Source organism: Podarcis erhardii (assembly GCF_964252035.2).
Source record: "Podarcis erhardii genome assembly, chromosome: 14".
Classification (NCBI taxonomy): Eukaryota; Metazoa; Chordata; class Lepidosauria; order Squamata; family Lacertidae; genus Podarcis; species Podarcis erhardii.
Window position 1 is genome coordinate 19,893,760 of NC_138503.1, and position 14,536 is coordinate 19,908,295.

At 43.7% G+C, this 14,536-nt stretch overlaps 1 protein-coding gene across 3 annotated transcripts in view; it reads left to right on the top strand.

The window, feature by feature from the left end:
* NTRK3 (neurotrophic receptor tyrosine kinase 3) overlaps window positions 1-14,536 on the top strand; it is a 406,873-nt gene that overhangs the window by 253,228 nt on the left and 139,109 nt on the right. For all 3 annotated transcript variants that reach the window (XM_081838856.1, XM_081838857.1, XM_081838858.1), the window contains exon 12: window positions 8,468-8,656. In XM_081838856.1, the coding sequence (XP_081694982.1) occupies window positions 8,468-8,656 (189 nt within the window). The remainder of the gene's footprint in view (window positions 1-8,467; window positions 8,657-14,536) is intronic.

A 14,536-nucleotide genomic window follows, 5' to 3' on the forward strand; every position in this document is an offset into this window, starting at 1 on the left:
GAAACTTGAGATGCCACTGATTAAAGCTGGAACCCCCTGTTTGCTACTGTAGAGCTGCTGCTCTGTCATAGACCTATTGACCTATGATATGATCCCTGGTATCCAGTGAAAATGATACCTGGCAGCTGCCATGGCTCCATACCATGTGTCTTCAGGTGCAAAGTTCCTCCTGTGACAGTGACCCCAAGGAGGAGATTGATAAATTTCTGGATCCTCCCGTGTGAATCTGCTACATCAAATCCTTGTACATCACTCTGCCACTGGATTCTGTTGAATGGACCACAGTTTTATTGATGGCTCAAGAAAGCCCCAATGAGCTTTCCTCAAGCTGTCCCCACAGCTTAAAATGCCTCCCCCAATGAATAGCCAATGGCTGCAAATGAAAACAACCACAACCACAACACTGGCTCTTTAACTGGACAGTTGTAGCACTCACAGTTGGGGTTTCCATCTTGACTATCCAGCCCAGACTATAAAGCTCTACCAGTCGCTCCACAAATCTGCTGTGTGTTTTCTGCCTCAGCTACAGGACCACCAGCTGTGGTCCTGATCAAGCACCTTGGTCCCTATCCAAGGTCCTGAATGGGCCTTGCCTTGCTTGTCACTGTTTCCAGAACCCTTACGAACCATCAAAGGCCTTATACTCCGTCTTGATTGCCAAGGGCACTTCTGGTGGTTCCCCATTGGCCAGGCTGCTAGGACTGATGGGAGTTGTATTTCAGCAACATCTGAAGGGCCAAAGGTTCCCCACTCCTGACCTATAGCAAGCTATCTTGTGCTTTGTTCATAGAGATCCTGACATTTTGATATTGGCTGAAATCGTTTCTAAGATTGCAGAGAAATTTATGCACCCTGGGTATCTTTGTGTAGCAATGAAGTTCACAGACTCTTGCATTCAGCAACAATGCAATGGTCATATGTCAAACCAGGGTCTGAATTGGCTGTCTAAGCAGCTAAAGGATGCGTAGGGAATAAATCTGGTTAATTTGGATATTTTCAGTTGAACAAATAGAGATCTTTATTATTTAGCCAAAGGCCATAACCAAGTCACACAACGATACACTTTTAAAAATGGTTCATCACTCGAAAATTGATTAAAACAAACAAATAACTTAATCCATTGCAATGTCCAATATCTTTTACAATGGTCATAATAAACTACTGTATAATGTGTACTAGAAAGGAGAAAAGAGGATCTTTTCATTTACACCTTAATTCAGCAACAGAGTTTGACAGTTTCCTACTTGCTGGCATTCTCCCCCAATCTTCATTATTGATTTCCCAATATGGCATTTGATGGGTACACATCTGCCTGCTGGTGCCTGCAAAGTCCCAGTTCCTTTTTCTTCTGAAACTAGGCTGGAAATAAGCATTATATTGTAGCCAACAAATAGGTGGCATTCTGTGCTTGGCTATGATGAAGAGCCCTTCTCAATTTAGTGAGTTTGCACTACCAGTTGTCCATACTGACACCAGCACTCCTCCAGGGGAATCCCAATAGGATATTTTCCAGGGTGGACAGAGAGTGGTTACCTCCATCTTTAGCTCACTGTCTGGCAATCTTCTTATGCCATGTACAACAAAGATACCAAAGGGTGGTAAGAAAATGAGAAAAAAACAACAACAAAGATTAAAGGCACAAGAGACAATGCTAATTTCAACCTGCCTCTCCAAACATGGTAGTTAGTTTCCATTTGGACTGGAGGCTTTTAAGGCAGGAGGCCAACATTAGATGGAGCCAGAGTCAATGACAAGTGAAGCCAACTAATTCTCATTTTGTCTCCAAAAGCAAAACATTACAAGTGGAACATTGAGACTAAGGAGCAGGAAGCGGACAGGCAGGGTCAACCTCTGGATAGATTATAAGAAGGAAGACAGACAGGTTTGAGGCTGGTGGAGGAAAGATTGAGAAATGGTGAGGTGATACCCTGTTTGCCCTTATGAATAGCCCCTTCTCACAGCAGAAAAGAGGGAGCAGAAGCAACCATGTTATTGGAGAAGTGTCCTTTTGTACTTGCAAGGGAGGAGGAAAAAAGAGTTGTCAGCCATCCTCCTCCAGTTGAGTCCTTCCAAGAAAGCCATTGGTGTCTCCAGTCGGATCTCTGGCTTTCAGATAAGCAAGTGGAAGCTTGGCTTCTGGCCCAAGTCTGCCAATAAAAATTAAGAAATTGATTTCCCTTTGTTTGCCTGACAGGATGAAGGCTTTTTATGAGATAGTAAATGCAATCCATCTCTGAGCACAGCCAGATTTTTAATTGTATTTGTTGTGCTTTCACTTACTCTATTTTATGAGTTGCAGTTTCTATCCTTGCTGCCTTAGAAAGCTCACCCTTGAGGAATGAGAGAGGGCTTGATTTCAAAACAGCAAAAGGTTGGGATTTAACAAGAGCTGATGGCTGAGTCAAAGGCTTTTTATTTTTGTCAATGAACTATTTGCCTTTTAACCAATGGATAGGTTACTTAGTTGACAGCATGGAAATAATTTTGGACATTTGTGGAAATGCCATATGTATTATTTGTAGATGATGAGCTAAGCATTGCCATTTGATAAATGGAATTTGCCACTCATTCTCTGAAGGCAGAGCCTTCTGTATCATTTAATTTCCCAGTCTCTATTAGATAAACACACTGGAACTAAAGAAGCCCCCAAAACATGGAGAAATGTGCCCTTAACTCAGAAAACTCCCTGATAAAATTTGACCTTCTGGAGCAAAGAGACATATAAGAGCCAGGGAAGGCTGGGGGTTTGGAAACAGGGTTGGGGCAAATTATGAAATGATAGGAGAAGTGGTAGAAATGTTGTATATATTGATTTGCTGGAAATATTGTATATGGATTTGCTCCCATTTTGAAGAAAAGCAGCACATACAATTCGGTACATAGATATAGATATGCACACACATTCATAGAAACAAGGGAAGCTGCCTTATACTGAGTCAGATCATTGGCTGATCACCGCAGCATTGCCTACCCTGACTGGCAGAAGCTCTCCAGGTTTCAAACAGGGGTCTCTCCCCAGATATTGTCAGGCTCAGGGAATCAGATTCCTCCCACAGTGGCAGCCCAGAATCAGAGAAATGATAAAAGTTCTTACCAAGCAATTTATTCAATAATTCACAGAGAACGACGAAGAAATGCAGCCTTCATAATACAGTGGTACCTCAGGTTGCAAACGCTTCAGGTTACAAACACTTCAGGTTACAGACTCCGCTAACCCAGAAGTAGTACCTCAGGTTAAGAACTTTATCTCAGGATGAGAACAGAAATTGTGCGCTGGTGGAGCGGCAGCAGTGGGAGGCCCCGTTAGCTAAAGTGGTACCTCAGGTTAAGAACAGTTTCAGGTTAAGAGCGGACCTCCAGAACAAATTAAGTTCTTAATCAGAGGTACCACTGTAATGGTGTTGCTCCAAGTAAGGTCCCACCCCCCTACGTCTCCCCTATTCGACATCACTCCTGCATTGGTTAATCTGAGCTTTCTGTCTTTGAGTTCTCTGTTCTACTACCCTCAATGCATGACGGGTCCTAGGAGTGGGTGGTCAGGAATGCTTTCCAAGGACACTGAGTCTGTCAGCTGTCTCTCCCCTGGTGCTTCTCCTCCTTCCTGCTGTTCCCCTCCCAGTTTCTCCACTCTGCAGCCTCTGAACTATGCCCCTCTGCAAACCACTGTTCTAAATCTATACAGTCCTCCTGTTCTTAGGAAGGGGAGGGCGGCCCCTAACATTCCTCTTCAGTCCAGTCCCTGACAGATGTTTATTTTGGCAATTTATATACCACTGGATTTATAGGCATCTGTACAAGTGTACAGAAATCTCAAGACAATAGAGCTTAAAAGAGTTAAAACTGAATTTCTAAGGAGATGCCAGGGATTGAACCTGGGACCTTCTGCATGCAATGCAGTTGTCCTACCACTGAGCTTTGGCTCCCCCCCCCAAAAAAAATGCTTATAATTGCACTATACTGTAAGTAGGGGTGCTTTAGGATGAGCACAATCATACCACCTTGATGTTTAAGGTTGGAGTGTTAGGTTGGCACATAGGTGGCACAACACTCTCATTTGTTTTTGCCACAAGAGGCTAGGGATAGGGGAACAATTGATTCAGTTTCCATTTAAAGGTGAATCCACCTAATTTCCAAAACAATCTGCAAACCAAAACCCAACCATCCTTTGAAATTCACACTTTGCCAATCTTTGCAAATAAGGTCTCCTGCCAGGTGATTTGTAAAAAAAATAAAAATAAAAATCAAATCCATATGCTACAGTAAAATGTGCATATAAATGTATATATTTGTGGCGGGGGGAGCGAAACAAAATGCATGGTAGCAGGGGGAAATTGTGCAACAAAAATGTGTATATTAGGCAAAACTGCTTAGGAAAATGTGCATAGTAGGAGAAATGCTGATGAATTTTCATGAGATATTTTTTTTAATAACAAGCTGATGTGGAAATATGGGGAACTGAACTTATGATGGGGGGGGGATGAGAGAAATCAAAACTGACCTCTTCCCCCATCCCTCCAAGAGGCTAACACAGCTGTTCCTCTGGAAGGCTGTTCTTTCTGTTGCTAGGTTTTTGGTGTGTGTTGGATCTATATGTTTTTATTGACTTAATCTTGCTGTTTTGAAATGCAAGTTAGACAGGAGAAGGACGGGGGGAGCCATAGCTTAAATAAGTACATAAATAACCTATAGTTCTACCCTGTGGGATGGAGAGGGAGAGAGAGAGAAAGGCATACAAATTCAGCCAGTGAATTAGAATCTCTGCTTGGCTTTCATTGATCCATGGCATTGATGCAGACACCCAGATCCGCCCCTGGCTGGATGAATGATGCTAAAAATCAGCCAGTGTGATGGAATGGTAAGCAGGGTTACAGAGCACCAGTAGGAGCTCCTTAGAGATGAGTTAGCTAGGGGAGAGGGAAGCGAGTTGTAGGATTGCGTGAGGGCAACTGATGCTAAAGGAGAGAGTCGGGAAGATTGTCAGAGCACTTGAGGAGTGCGGTGGCGGAGGGGGCTATTGGAGGGAGGCTTTCAAAAACATCTGCTCCCAAGAGGATTCCAACCGTGTGGATCACCTGGATTTGCAGGAGATAGGTGTCAAAAACTGAGACAGAGATTGACACTTCCTGTCAGGGTGCTTGTCAGCTCAGCTGAGTGCAAACTCTCTGGCAATGAGAAGTAGTCCAGCTTAAGCTGTTTCTGATAGTCTTTCATTGTGCTTCTTTGTCAGGTGTGTGTGTGTGTTATCTCAGGGATGTGGAGCCACAGGCCTGTGAACCAGATGTGGTCTTCCAGCCCCCTTTAAATGGCTTCCAGGACTCTGGTTCTTCTCTACCTTCCTTTGGTGTTTTCTTTGCCCACAGCTAGAATGTGTCTCCGAACTGTGAAAATATCTCTTGTTTGCCTGGGTTTGGGCTACAGAGGTCTCTCTCTCTCTCTCTCTCTCTCTCTCTCTCTCTCTCTCTCTCTCTGTGTGTGTGTGTGTGTGTGTAGATGAAACCTCTGGCTTTTGTGTTACTGGAATTTAGCCTACTGTGCACAAGGTGGCATCAGTCAGCAGAGCATGGGACTCTTAATTTCCAGCTCATGAGTTCAAGTCCCACATTGGGCAAAAGATTCCTGCATTTCAAGGAGTTGGACTAGATGACCCTTGTTTCCCCTTCCAACCCTACAATTCCATACTCTATGGGCGAATATAAGAGACAAGGCTACCCACTTTTGACCCAGTCCCATTGACCACTAGATGTTTCTCCCTCCCATCCTCGAACACTGCCTATAAAAGAATGTGGGCCTTGGTATACTAAAGATTGTCTACCCTAGATTTATCTAGTTCAATTGTGGGGAACCTTTGGCTCTCCGGATGTTGCTGAATTACAACTTCCATCACCCCTGAGTTGCAACTCCCTTCAGCCACAGTCAGGTTAGGGATTGGTTAGAGATGATTGGTTAGGGATGATTGAAGTGGCAATCCAGCAACATCTGTTGTTGTGGATCCCTCCCATGGACTTGGATATTCCATTGGGAATGTCAGTTTGGAACATATAGACTCCATATGTCCCAGCTTTTGAGTGTCCTTATCTGCTGGACTGTGGCTGTGATCAGGCCTGGTATGGGTTATCCTCTGGTGCCACAGGACTCGTAGATAGCGGTGGCCTCTCTGAGTTGGAATTGGGGTTCAGACTGCTACTCGTGGTGTGGACCCTGACAAGTGCCTCCAACACCACTAAACTAATACATCTGGTCATCACCTCCATGTCCAAATCAGACCCCAGGCTGTTGCTCTGGGCAGAAGTCCTAACATCCAGTACTCAACTATCTATCATCTATCTATCTATCTATCTATCTATCTATCTATCTATCTATCATCTATCTATATCTATCATATCATCTATCTATCTATCTATAAAACAAAACCTCCCACCCATCCATCCATGAGTCTTGCTTCACGTTTATCCGTCTATGAACCTTTACCCACCCGCCTGATTACCTTGCAACTACAGTGGCAGAAGGAAGGGGAGTCTCTCTCTAAATTCTCTAATTCCTGGCACCACTAAGGCAAGCACTACTGATAGTGGAATGGGGTCTGTGTGACAGGTCACCAGCCTTGACTTTTGGATCAGCAGGAGCCAACAAGGTACATTGGGAGGAGTGGGTTGGAGATTTGCAGGTCAGGAGATTGGAGGTGAACATGTCAGTCATGTCGGTGTAAAGGAAGAATTGAGTTCTTCTCTGGCTCAGATTGAAATTTGGGGCATAGAAGAACTCAAGGAGAACATAATGTACTCCTTGTCTTGGAGGCCGCCTTTAAGAGTCCCATGAAAATGTCAATACAGACTCCCCCTTCATCACAACTCATTGCCTGCTGGCGTGATCGGCGTTTTGCAAGTCTATAATGAAAGCTTGCTTAGTTTGGAAACAGCTTGTTTCCTCCTTACTTGTGGAGAAAACAGGAGCATCATAAGGATTATCAGTGCAATCTTGCGGCAGGGATCAGTTTCCTCGGCATGCTGTCTGCCATTAACGTCTTTGGTGCTGACTGCAACTTAGGCCAAGAAACAGTGACAGAACAAAACAACACAAACCTGTCAAATTGAGTTTACAATGTGTGAGTGTGTGTGTGTGGAGTAAAGACTTCTTCCTAGCAAGTAAAACACCTGTCAGGGCTGCCAGGAGTACTGCTAATTACACAGCAACTTTATTATGTCCCACTTGGAAGAACAAACAATACTTGAAGTCTTGAAAAATGAACAGGCTCCCCCCTTTTTTTTAATAATAAAAAAACAGATTAATGCATTCAGAGCGTGCATTCTCTGGATGCTCTCTGAAGCACCAAGAGACTCGAATGACTTGAAGAATCTCCTCTTTGTTACTCGTGTTCCATAATAAAGTAATTGTGCAATTAGAAATAGATTAGCGACAGGAGAGAGATCTCCCCCCGCCTTCGCTGGCTCAGGTAAAAGACAGGCCTTTTGAATGCATTTGAAGTGTGCTTGCAGCAGCTTTTCCTCATCTTGCATTGACCTTCTGTTAGCCCCTGGCAGCTTCGACAAAACAGAAGAGAAACTTCTCCAGGCGCAGATTTTTCTTCCCTCTGTTGTATGAATAAATTTGCTGCTCTTTGATTAGGACGCTGAGGAGTGTGTCGATTTTTCTTCTACTACTTCTGAGCTCAGTGATAGATTCCTGTGTTTTCTCCTTACACCATTGGTTGCCAATGTGGCACCCGCATGTGGCAGTGTTCCTTCCTGCATCCACAAAAGCTCTCAGTAATTATTTTTAAATTGCATTTCATATCCCACCTTTTTATCCAAGCAACTCAAAGTGTCATACATAGCCCCCCCCCTTCTCACCGAATACCATAACAATCCTGTGAGGTAGGCTAGGCTAAGAGGCAGTGGCTGCTCCAAGGTCACCCAGTGAGCTTCATGGCTGAGTGGGAATAGACCAGGTCCTAGTCTGACACTCCAATATCTCCTCAAAAGACCACAAGGCCTGAGAGACACTATGTTCTTCCTGCTCCATACCAGTTTGTACTGGCTCAGCCTCCTGCAGTAGACAGTCCCCTTTCAACATGACCACATGTCTTGGGATGCAAACGTTTGACACCCACTCATGTTGGAGAGGTACAAAGAGCTTCTCTTTGTGAGCAGGTGTGGTGACAATGGCTGATGTAGGTGCCTTCCCCCCCCCCCATTGAGGGCATAGTGGAAGCTAGAGGAAGAGCATGCCTGCTCCACTTTTAAGAAACTTATATAATCTCTTAAAGTCATTGAGAAACTGAACCAAATCCATTAGGTCATGGGTTGATAATGCAAGCAAACAGATAGTTCTGAGGCGTGCAGAAAACTCATAAAACAGGATGCCGTCCCTTGTAATGACTGGCTCCAAAATGAACCACCCTGAAAGGATATCAGAGAAATGGGGAACATACACTTCTGTTTTCTTCATGGCTGACTATGTTTGTTTCTAGGTCCTGTGGCTGTGATCAGTGGGGAAGAAGATTCTGCCAGCCCCCTTCATCACATCAATCATGGCATCACCACACCTTCGTCGTTGGACGCTGGCCCGGACACAGTGGTGATTGGCATGACCCGTATCCCTGTCATCGAGAACCCACAATACTTCCGTCAAGGTCACAATTGCCACAAGCCAGACACATGTAAGTGTGCTTTCATTGTTTGCCTATGTATGATGAGATGAAGACAGGGTGAGCAAGCCAGGGGAAAGTGAATTGAGGAATATGAAATGAAGATGCATCAGGGGCAGAGAGTATGGAGAGCAGGTACTGTATGGTCCAGAAACCAGAAGTGAATCTTGTGCCCCCAAAATCACAACATACACCATCCAGTAATCACTTCCTCTAGACATGACACCAAATTTTGAGAATCTCATCTTCCTTTGAGCATTATATATAAGACTTCCATGAAAAGAGGAAGGTAAATGAAGGATATGGTGCAATGAGAAGCTTCCACCTTTCACTTTATATAGGCTTCTCCATGGTTGTGGCACCAGGATTGTCCTATTAAACAGCAGACACCGCCTAGAGAGGGGGAAGAGACCATTAGTCAATACATTTCCTGTGCTATGATTGTGCATAGAGATACAAAGGCAAGAAGTGAACCACTGGCGATAGCAAAATCGGTAATGAACGCTTATATACCTGGACAGAGGATGAGGCTTCATATTGTGCTGACAGTGCAGAGAGTCCAAAATAGCTTGAAAGAACTAGTTTCTGAAACACTGTTCACAGTTGGCACAGACTCTAATCTTAAAGACTGCTGAAACAAAGAACTGGAGCAGAGTGCCTGTGATCTGCAAGTATTTGAGCAACTTGCAGGTTTCCAGTAGGATGATGCCCATTTTTCACCATTCTGCCTAACACAGAGCTTTTTGAAAGATTGCTCCAGATGTTGGCTGAACTACAACTCCTATCATCACTGACCATTGACTGTGCTGCATAACAGAATAGGAGCCCCCCACCACTTGTAGGGCGAAATGTGATCCACAGCAACCTATTTTATGTTGGCATTTCTGTATGGTGCCAAGTAACATTATACAGTTTGCAAAGCCCTTTTGTTATTAAACCAGCTGACATGTTCATAGGGACATTACCGAAACATTCTTTGCCAGTGGTTTGCTTCTTGCCCCATGACTCTTGTGGGATAGCTCCTTTTTTTAATCCCAGTGAACACTGAACTTCTTCTGTTAAAATCAAGAACATCACTGGGAAATAACTCATCTTTTCCAGTTTGTCGGGGGCCCTTGTAAGAGCATCTAAGGTTGGTTGAGACATATCCTCAGCTCTGTAGATTTTCCACAATGGCTCCAAACCAAACCATATGAAAGGTCCCACCACTTCTTCCCCACCCGTCTCATACGCTTCCCATCCATGCGCTTTGGTATCATCTATGTTTCCTGCATCTAGTCAGGACTGTGGAAGAAAACAAATCTCACCCTGTTCATGGAGGTGGGGAGTCTCAGAGGTTCAGTGGGAAAGCTCCTTGCCAATGGCTTTTCAGCTGCGCCTTTGCTGTTCTATTAGCTTCAAAGAGTGTGGCTCGGAAAATGCATGCTTAGGATTCTACTAGGATGGAAGATTTAAAATTTATTAATAGACTGTGCAGCACAACTCCGTACATGTCTATTCAGAAGCACGACCAGTTGAATTTAATGGGATTTACTCCCAGGTAAGTTTTTATAGGATTGTATCCTTAGTTGGTTTAACCAGCAGATCTAATTATAATTAGAACTGTTCCAAATATTTATCATATTAGGTGTTTAAAGGTAAGAAATAGTAATTGCATAATGGGGACACACACACACATGCACAAAGACCTTAGTTTCATCTTTGTGTAATCCTCTTTCATGCCATTGTTACCCCTCAGTGCAACGGCATTAGTATCATCTCAACACCACCACTGACACACACCCTTCACCCTTCTTCCTCTTTCTAAACTAATGGCATGGGCCATTCCTGCCAATTAGAGATCTTGTTGTGAATGGCAGAAAACTTCACTTTGCTATGATCAGTCAGATCCAGCTGCATGACGACATCACTGATGGCAAGTGAGGGCAATTTAAACAGAAAAGCCAACGCTTTCGCAGAGAGTGTCAGAAAATCACTATTAGGCAGAAACATGCGTCAGTGCTGCTTAAAATGTTGGGGGGGGGAGTGGGGTGCAGTTACAGTTTTGCCCTGATTATAATTGGGGGATCAATTTTCATCAGAGGGGCTGGAAGTTAAGGCCTGAGGCTATTCTGGTTTAGGTTTGCTTTTGTAATAAGGAATGAAAAAGAAAGTCTGAATGACAGCCTTTCCTTCTAAAACAACATGTGGTAACTTTTGTGTAAATTCTGTCACCCTTCAGCATCTCAGAAAGGCACATGAATTGAGATGATTTTTTTTTTTTTGTAATAATCAACTAAAAATGCTTTAATCAGCTTGACAGCCCTACCTTTGAGATTCCATGTATTACTAGGCAATGTCGATGCCTTACTCTACAAACCTGTGTGTGTCCATCAGCCAGCCAAGAATAGTTTATTGTCTCCTTTTGTAACTAAGGACGAGTTTGCACATTCAACAAAATCAAATGTTAAAGCCATCCCTGGATTTCAGACTACAGGCTTGGGTTTATGTATTCAGATTCCTTTACTGGCCTTAGCTTGAGTAACACCAAAGACAATGAAGAGGAGAATTTGAAGGCATTTACATTCTAGGTACCAGGGAGTGTGAACTACATATATATGCCTCCCACTTGCATTGTTATAGTTGGCAGCACTGCCAGGGCAAGCCAGAGTGGGAAGAAGCAGGGATGGGGCAGGTCATTCTTCTTCATTTTGGATTATGGTCTGAGTTGGAGAAGAAGTTTGTGGTGGCTCAGGAGATTGGTTCAGCATCTGACCATGAATAATGAGAAAAGCAAATGAATATCTCAAACCATCGCTACCACCAGTTCAAATCTGAGTGGCATCATCACACATCACAACTATTTACATGCAAATGTGCCAGAGTATGACCCTCTCCATCCTTTCCCAAGATGTCCCTGTTAAGTTTACCAAAGAGCTCCTTTCTAGAGAGCATCATTACAGTTTCACTGAGCATGTTCCTCCTTCTGGGAGGGAAAACAATGCAAGTACGTATAGCTGGGTGTGTGAACATATTTGAAACATGGGATTCCCCATCCCCCACCCCAAACAATGCACATTAGTTGGGCCCAATGATATTTGCCTTGGAGATTTCTATCCTAAGTATGCAGGGGGGGGGGAGTCTCTGGAACATGCATTCTATCATCCTTTTCAGGCCCGATTTATACTCTACTTTGATGTAAATAGGCAGGGAATTCCAAAGTAAAGGTGCTGCCACACTAAAAGATCTATTTCTTACAAATTCAGAACAGGTGTTTTGTGGTACCTGTAACTGTGCCACAAAACACCTGTTCTGCATTTGTAAGAAATAGAGGGGGACGTTCTACATGCAAAGCAGATCTTCTACTGCTGAGCTATGTTTACTGGTACTGATCTGAAATCAAGCCCTAGGGATAGACATCTCTCAATATTGGAGACATGAACCACTTTTTCAGGATGAGTCTTGTCCTTGTTGCAGATTTCCCCCTCCGCCCTACCCCAGTGTGAACCAAACAGCAACAACAGCATGAATTAAGCTCTGGTTTAATTAACTAACAGCTATTGTGAGCATCATTCGTTCAGCCCATGATGGAATTTCCCCCTTGGGGTGGTCCTGTGCTTAATAGCTGGAAGGAAGAGTCAAGGCCCGTAATCTGGAGCGAGTGCATCAAACGGTGGCAAGATATCACTCACCAGAGCAATGGGCTGTGTCCTCTTAATTCCACTTGGCTTTGACTTTGATTGTAATGTATTTGTTTGGAGTCTGTTTCTACCAAGAAAGGGGGCTGGTTCACACCAGGAAATGGAGGAGATGGTAGCTCAAGCAGCTTCCCCCCTTTTCTAGGTCAAAATCTTTCTTGCTCCCTTTTGCATTCCTAGAATGCACTTTAAAGAGTGCTTTCTGAACCGCAATGGGTTGGTATTTTCTTTCGCTGTCATCGGTGGCATTTATAAAACATGCCAGCTGTCTTGCTTATGTGAATGACATTGGTTGGCTCAGTGGATTATTGTTTACCGTGAATTGGAAAGGTCCCTATAGGCCAGTCTGAGGTTTCTCGGTTGCTGGGAATCCTACAAAGAGCCAGGTGTATTGAACTGGAATAAGGGTAAGACGGTGGTGGAAGTAAACAAGCAAGCAGAGAGCTGCAGAATACAAAGTTGGAGCTACAGTCTTGAAGGCATATGATACAGTAGAAGCTAAGCCAATCTGGGTCTCGTTAGGACCTCCTGGGTAAACCTGTGTGTGTGTGTCAGGGACCGTGCTGAGGAGGAATGGTGGGAGCCCCCCTCCCCCTGTCCCTGAATCTTCCCAGGAGCAGGAAGACAGTATAGATTTAGAACAGTGGTTTGCAGAGGGGCATAGTTCAGAAGGCAGTCACTGGGAAATACTGGATGGGGAACAACTAGCAGAAGAAACACTGGAAGAGAGAATGTTAACCAATTCACAGTCTCTGAACAGCATCCCCACCCACCCATCCCCAAGGGCACGGAGAGCTCAGAGAGTGTTAGAACAGAAAGCACAGAGGGTACAAGCTCAGATTACAAGACGTAGGAGTGATGTAGATTAATAGGGATGGAGGAGGGGTGAGCCTTAATTGGGAGCACCGTCATTCTAGGGAGACACTTTCTTCTCTTTCTCACTGTGTTTATTAAAGAAACTAACTGGTAAGACTTCCCTTTCATTTGATCTGCTTATTTACTGCCATGGCGGAGGAAGCCAATTCCCCGAAGCCTGACAGTTTGCCAACTTGAGGTCCATGATGTAACATAGATGTAATAAAGCAAATAATCCGGGCGAGGCTATGTAAGTTTAGGAATCTTATCATAAGGACTAGTAACTTGAGATCTGTTTATGAAAAAAACTAAGTCACTCAGGAAAGTGACTCCTGTGGCTCAGTTCCAAATTGCACCCCCCCCCAAACGCATTGATAAACCAGTGTGACAGTTGATTGCTACTTCAAATGGTTTGGCATTCACGACCTAAGATTTATGCCAGAGAGATATCTCTAACAATAAGTGGTGTGGCAATGATTTATCCCTCCTTTAGATTTTATCTTCCCACCGTAATTGTGATCTGGCATGTTCATAATGGAGTGTTTCATATCATACCATAAACCTTCATTTGATGCCAGAAATGCTTTGTCAGTACTGTCAGCACCATGAATACGATTTCTCCACCCATTTTCCAAAGACATCCTCCTGTATCCACAACACCCTACCTGGAAAAAGAGAGTGGGTGAGTCTGAGATTTTCAGCACAATTCTAATCATGCTTGTTTGGAAAGAAATCCCATGCATATCAGTGGAACTTGGTACCAACTAATATCCTTAGAAATGCTGCCAAAGGACTGATCAATGAAAGCTGTTAAAAGAAGTATTTTGGGTGACATAATTTTGTGCATGCAGACCAGAGACCAAATCAACACCTTCTGTACATGTTGGTATTGGATGGATCTGTCTGTTTCTGGTCAGTTTCAGTTTCACATGGTTTCATCCATAAGCTTATCCTATCTCTTTTTATTTTTATTTTTTTGAGCTGAGAACTGTTATCACAAAATCCATAGACATGTAAAAGGAACGTAAGACGAACTTGACTGAGTCAGACCAAATCACCCCTTTCTCACAATGGCCAACCAATTGTCTGTGGGAAGCCCATAAGCTGGCTTTATGCAAATATATGTAGGTATAATCAATTAGTTGATTAATTGGCTAAGAATTCTGCAATTGGGTGATATCCTTATCACAATACTGAAAATAACAAATGGTAGAAAAGGACAGAGTTTGCTTTTTGTTCAAGTCCATGGAAGCTAAGTCAAGTCAGCCTTTGGAGCTGTCTGCCAGACGGTTTGGACCAGGCATAGGCAAACTCGGCCCTCCAGATATTTTGGGACTAAAATTCCCATCCTCCCTGTCCA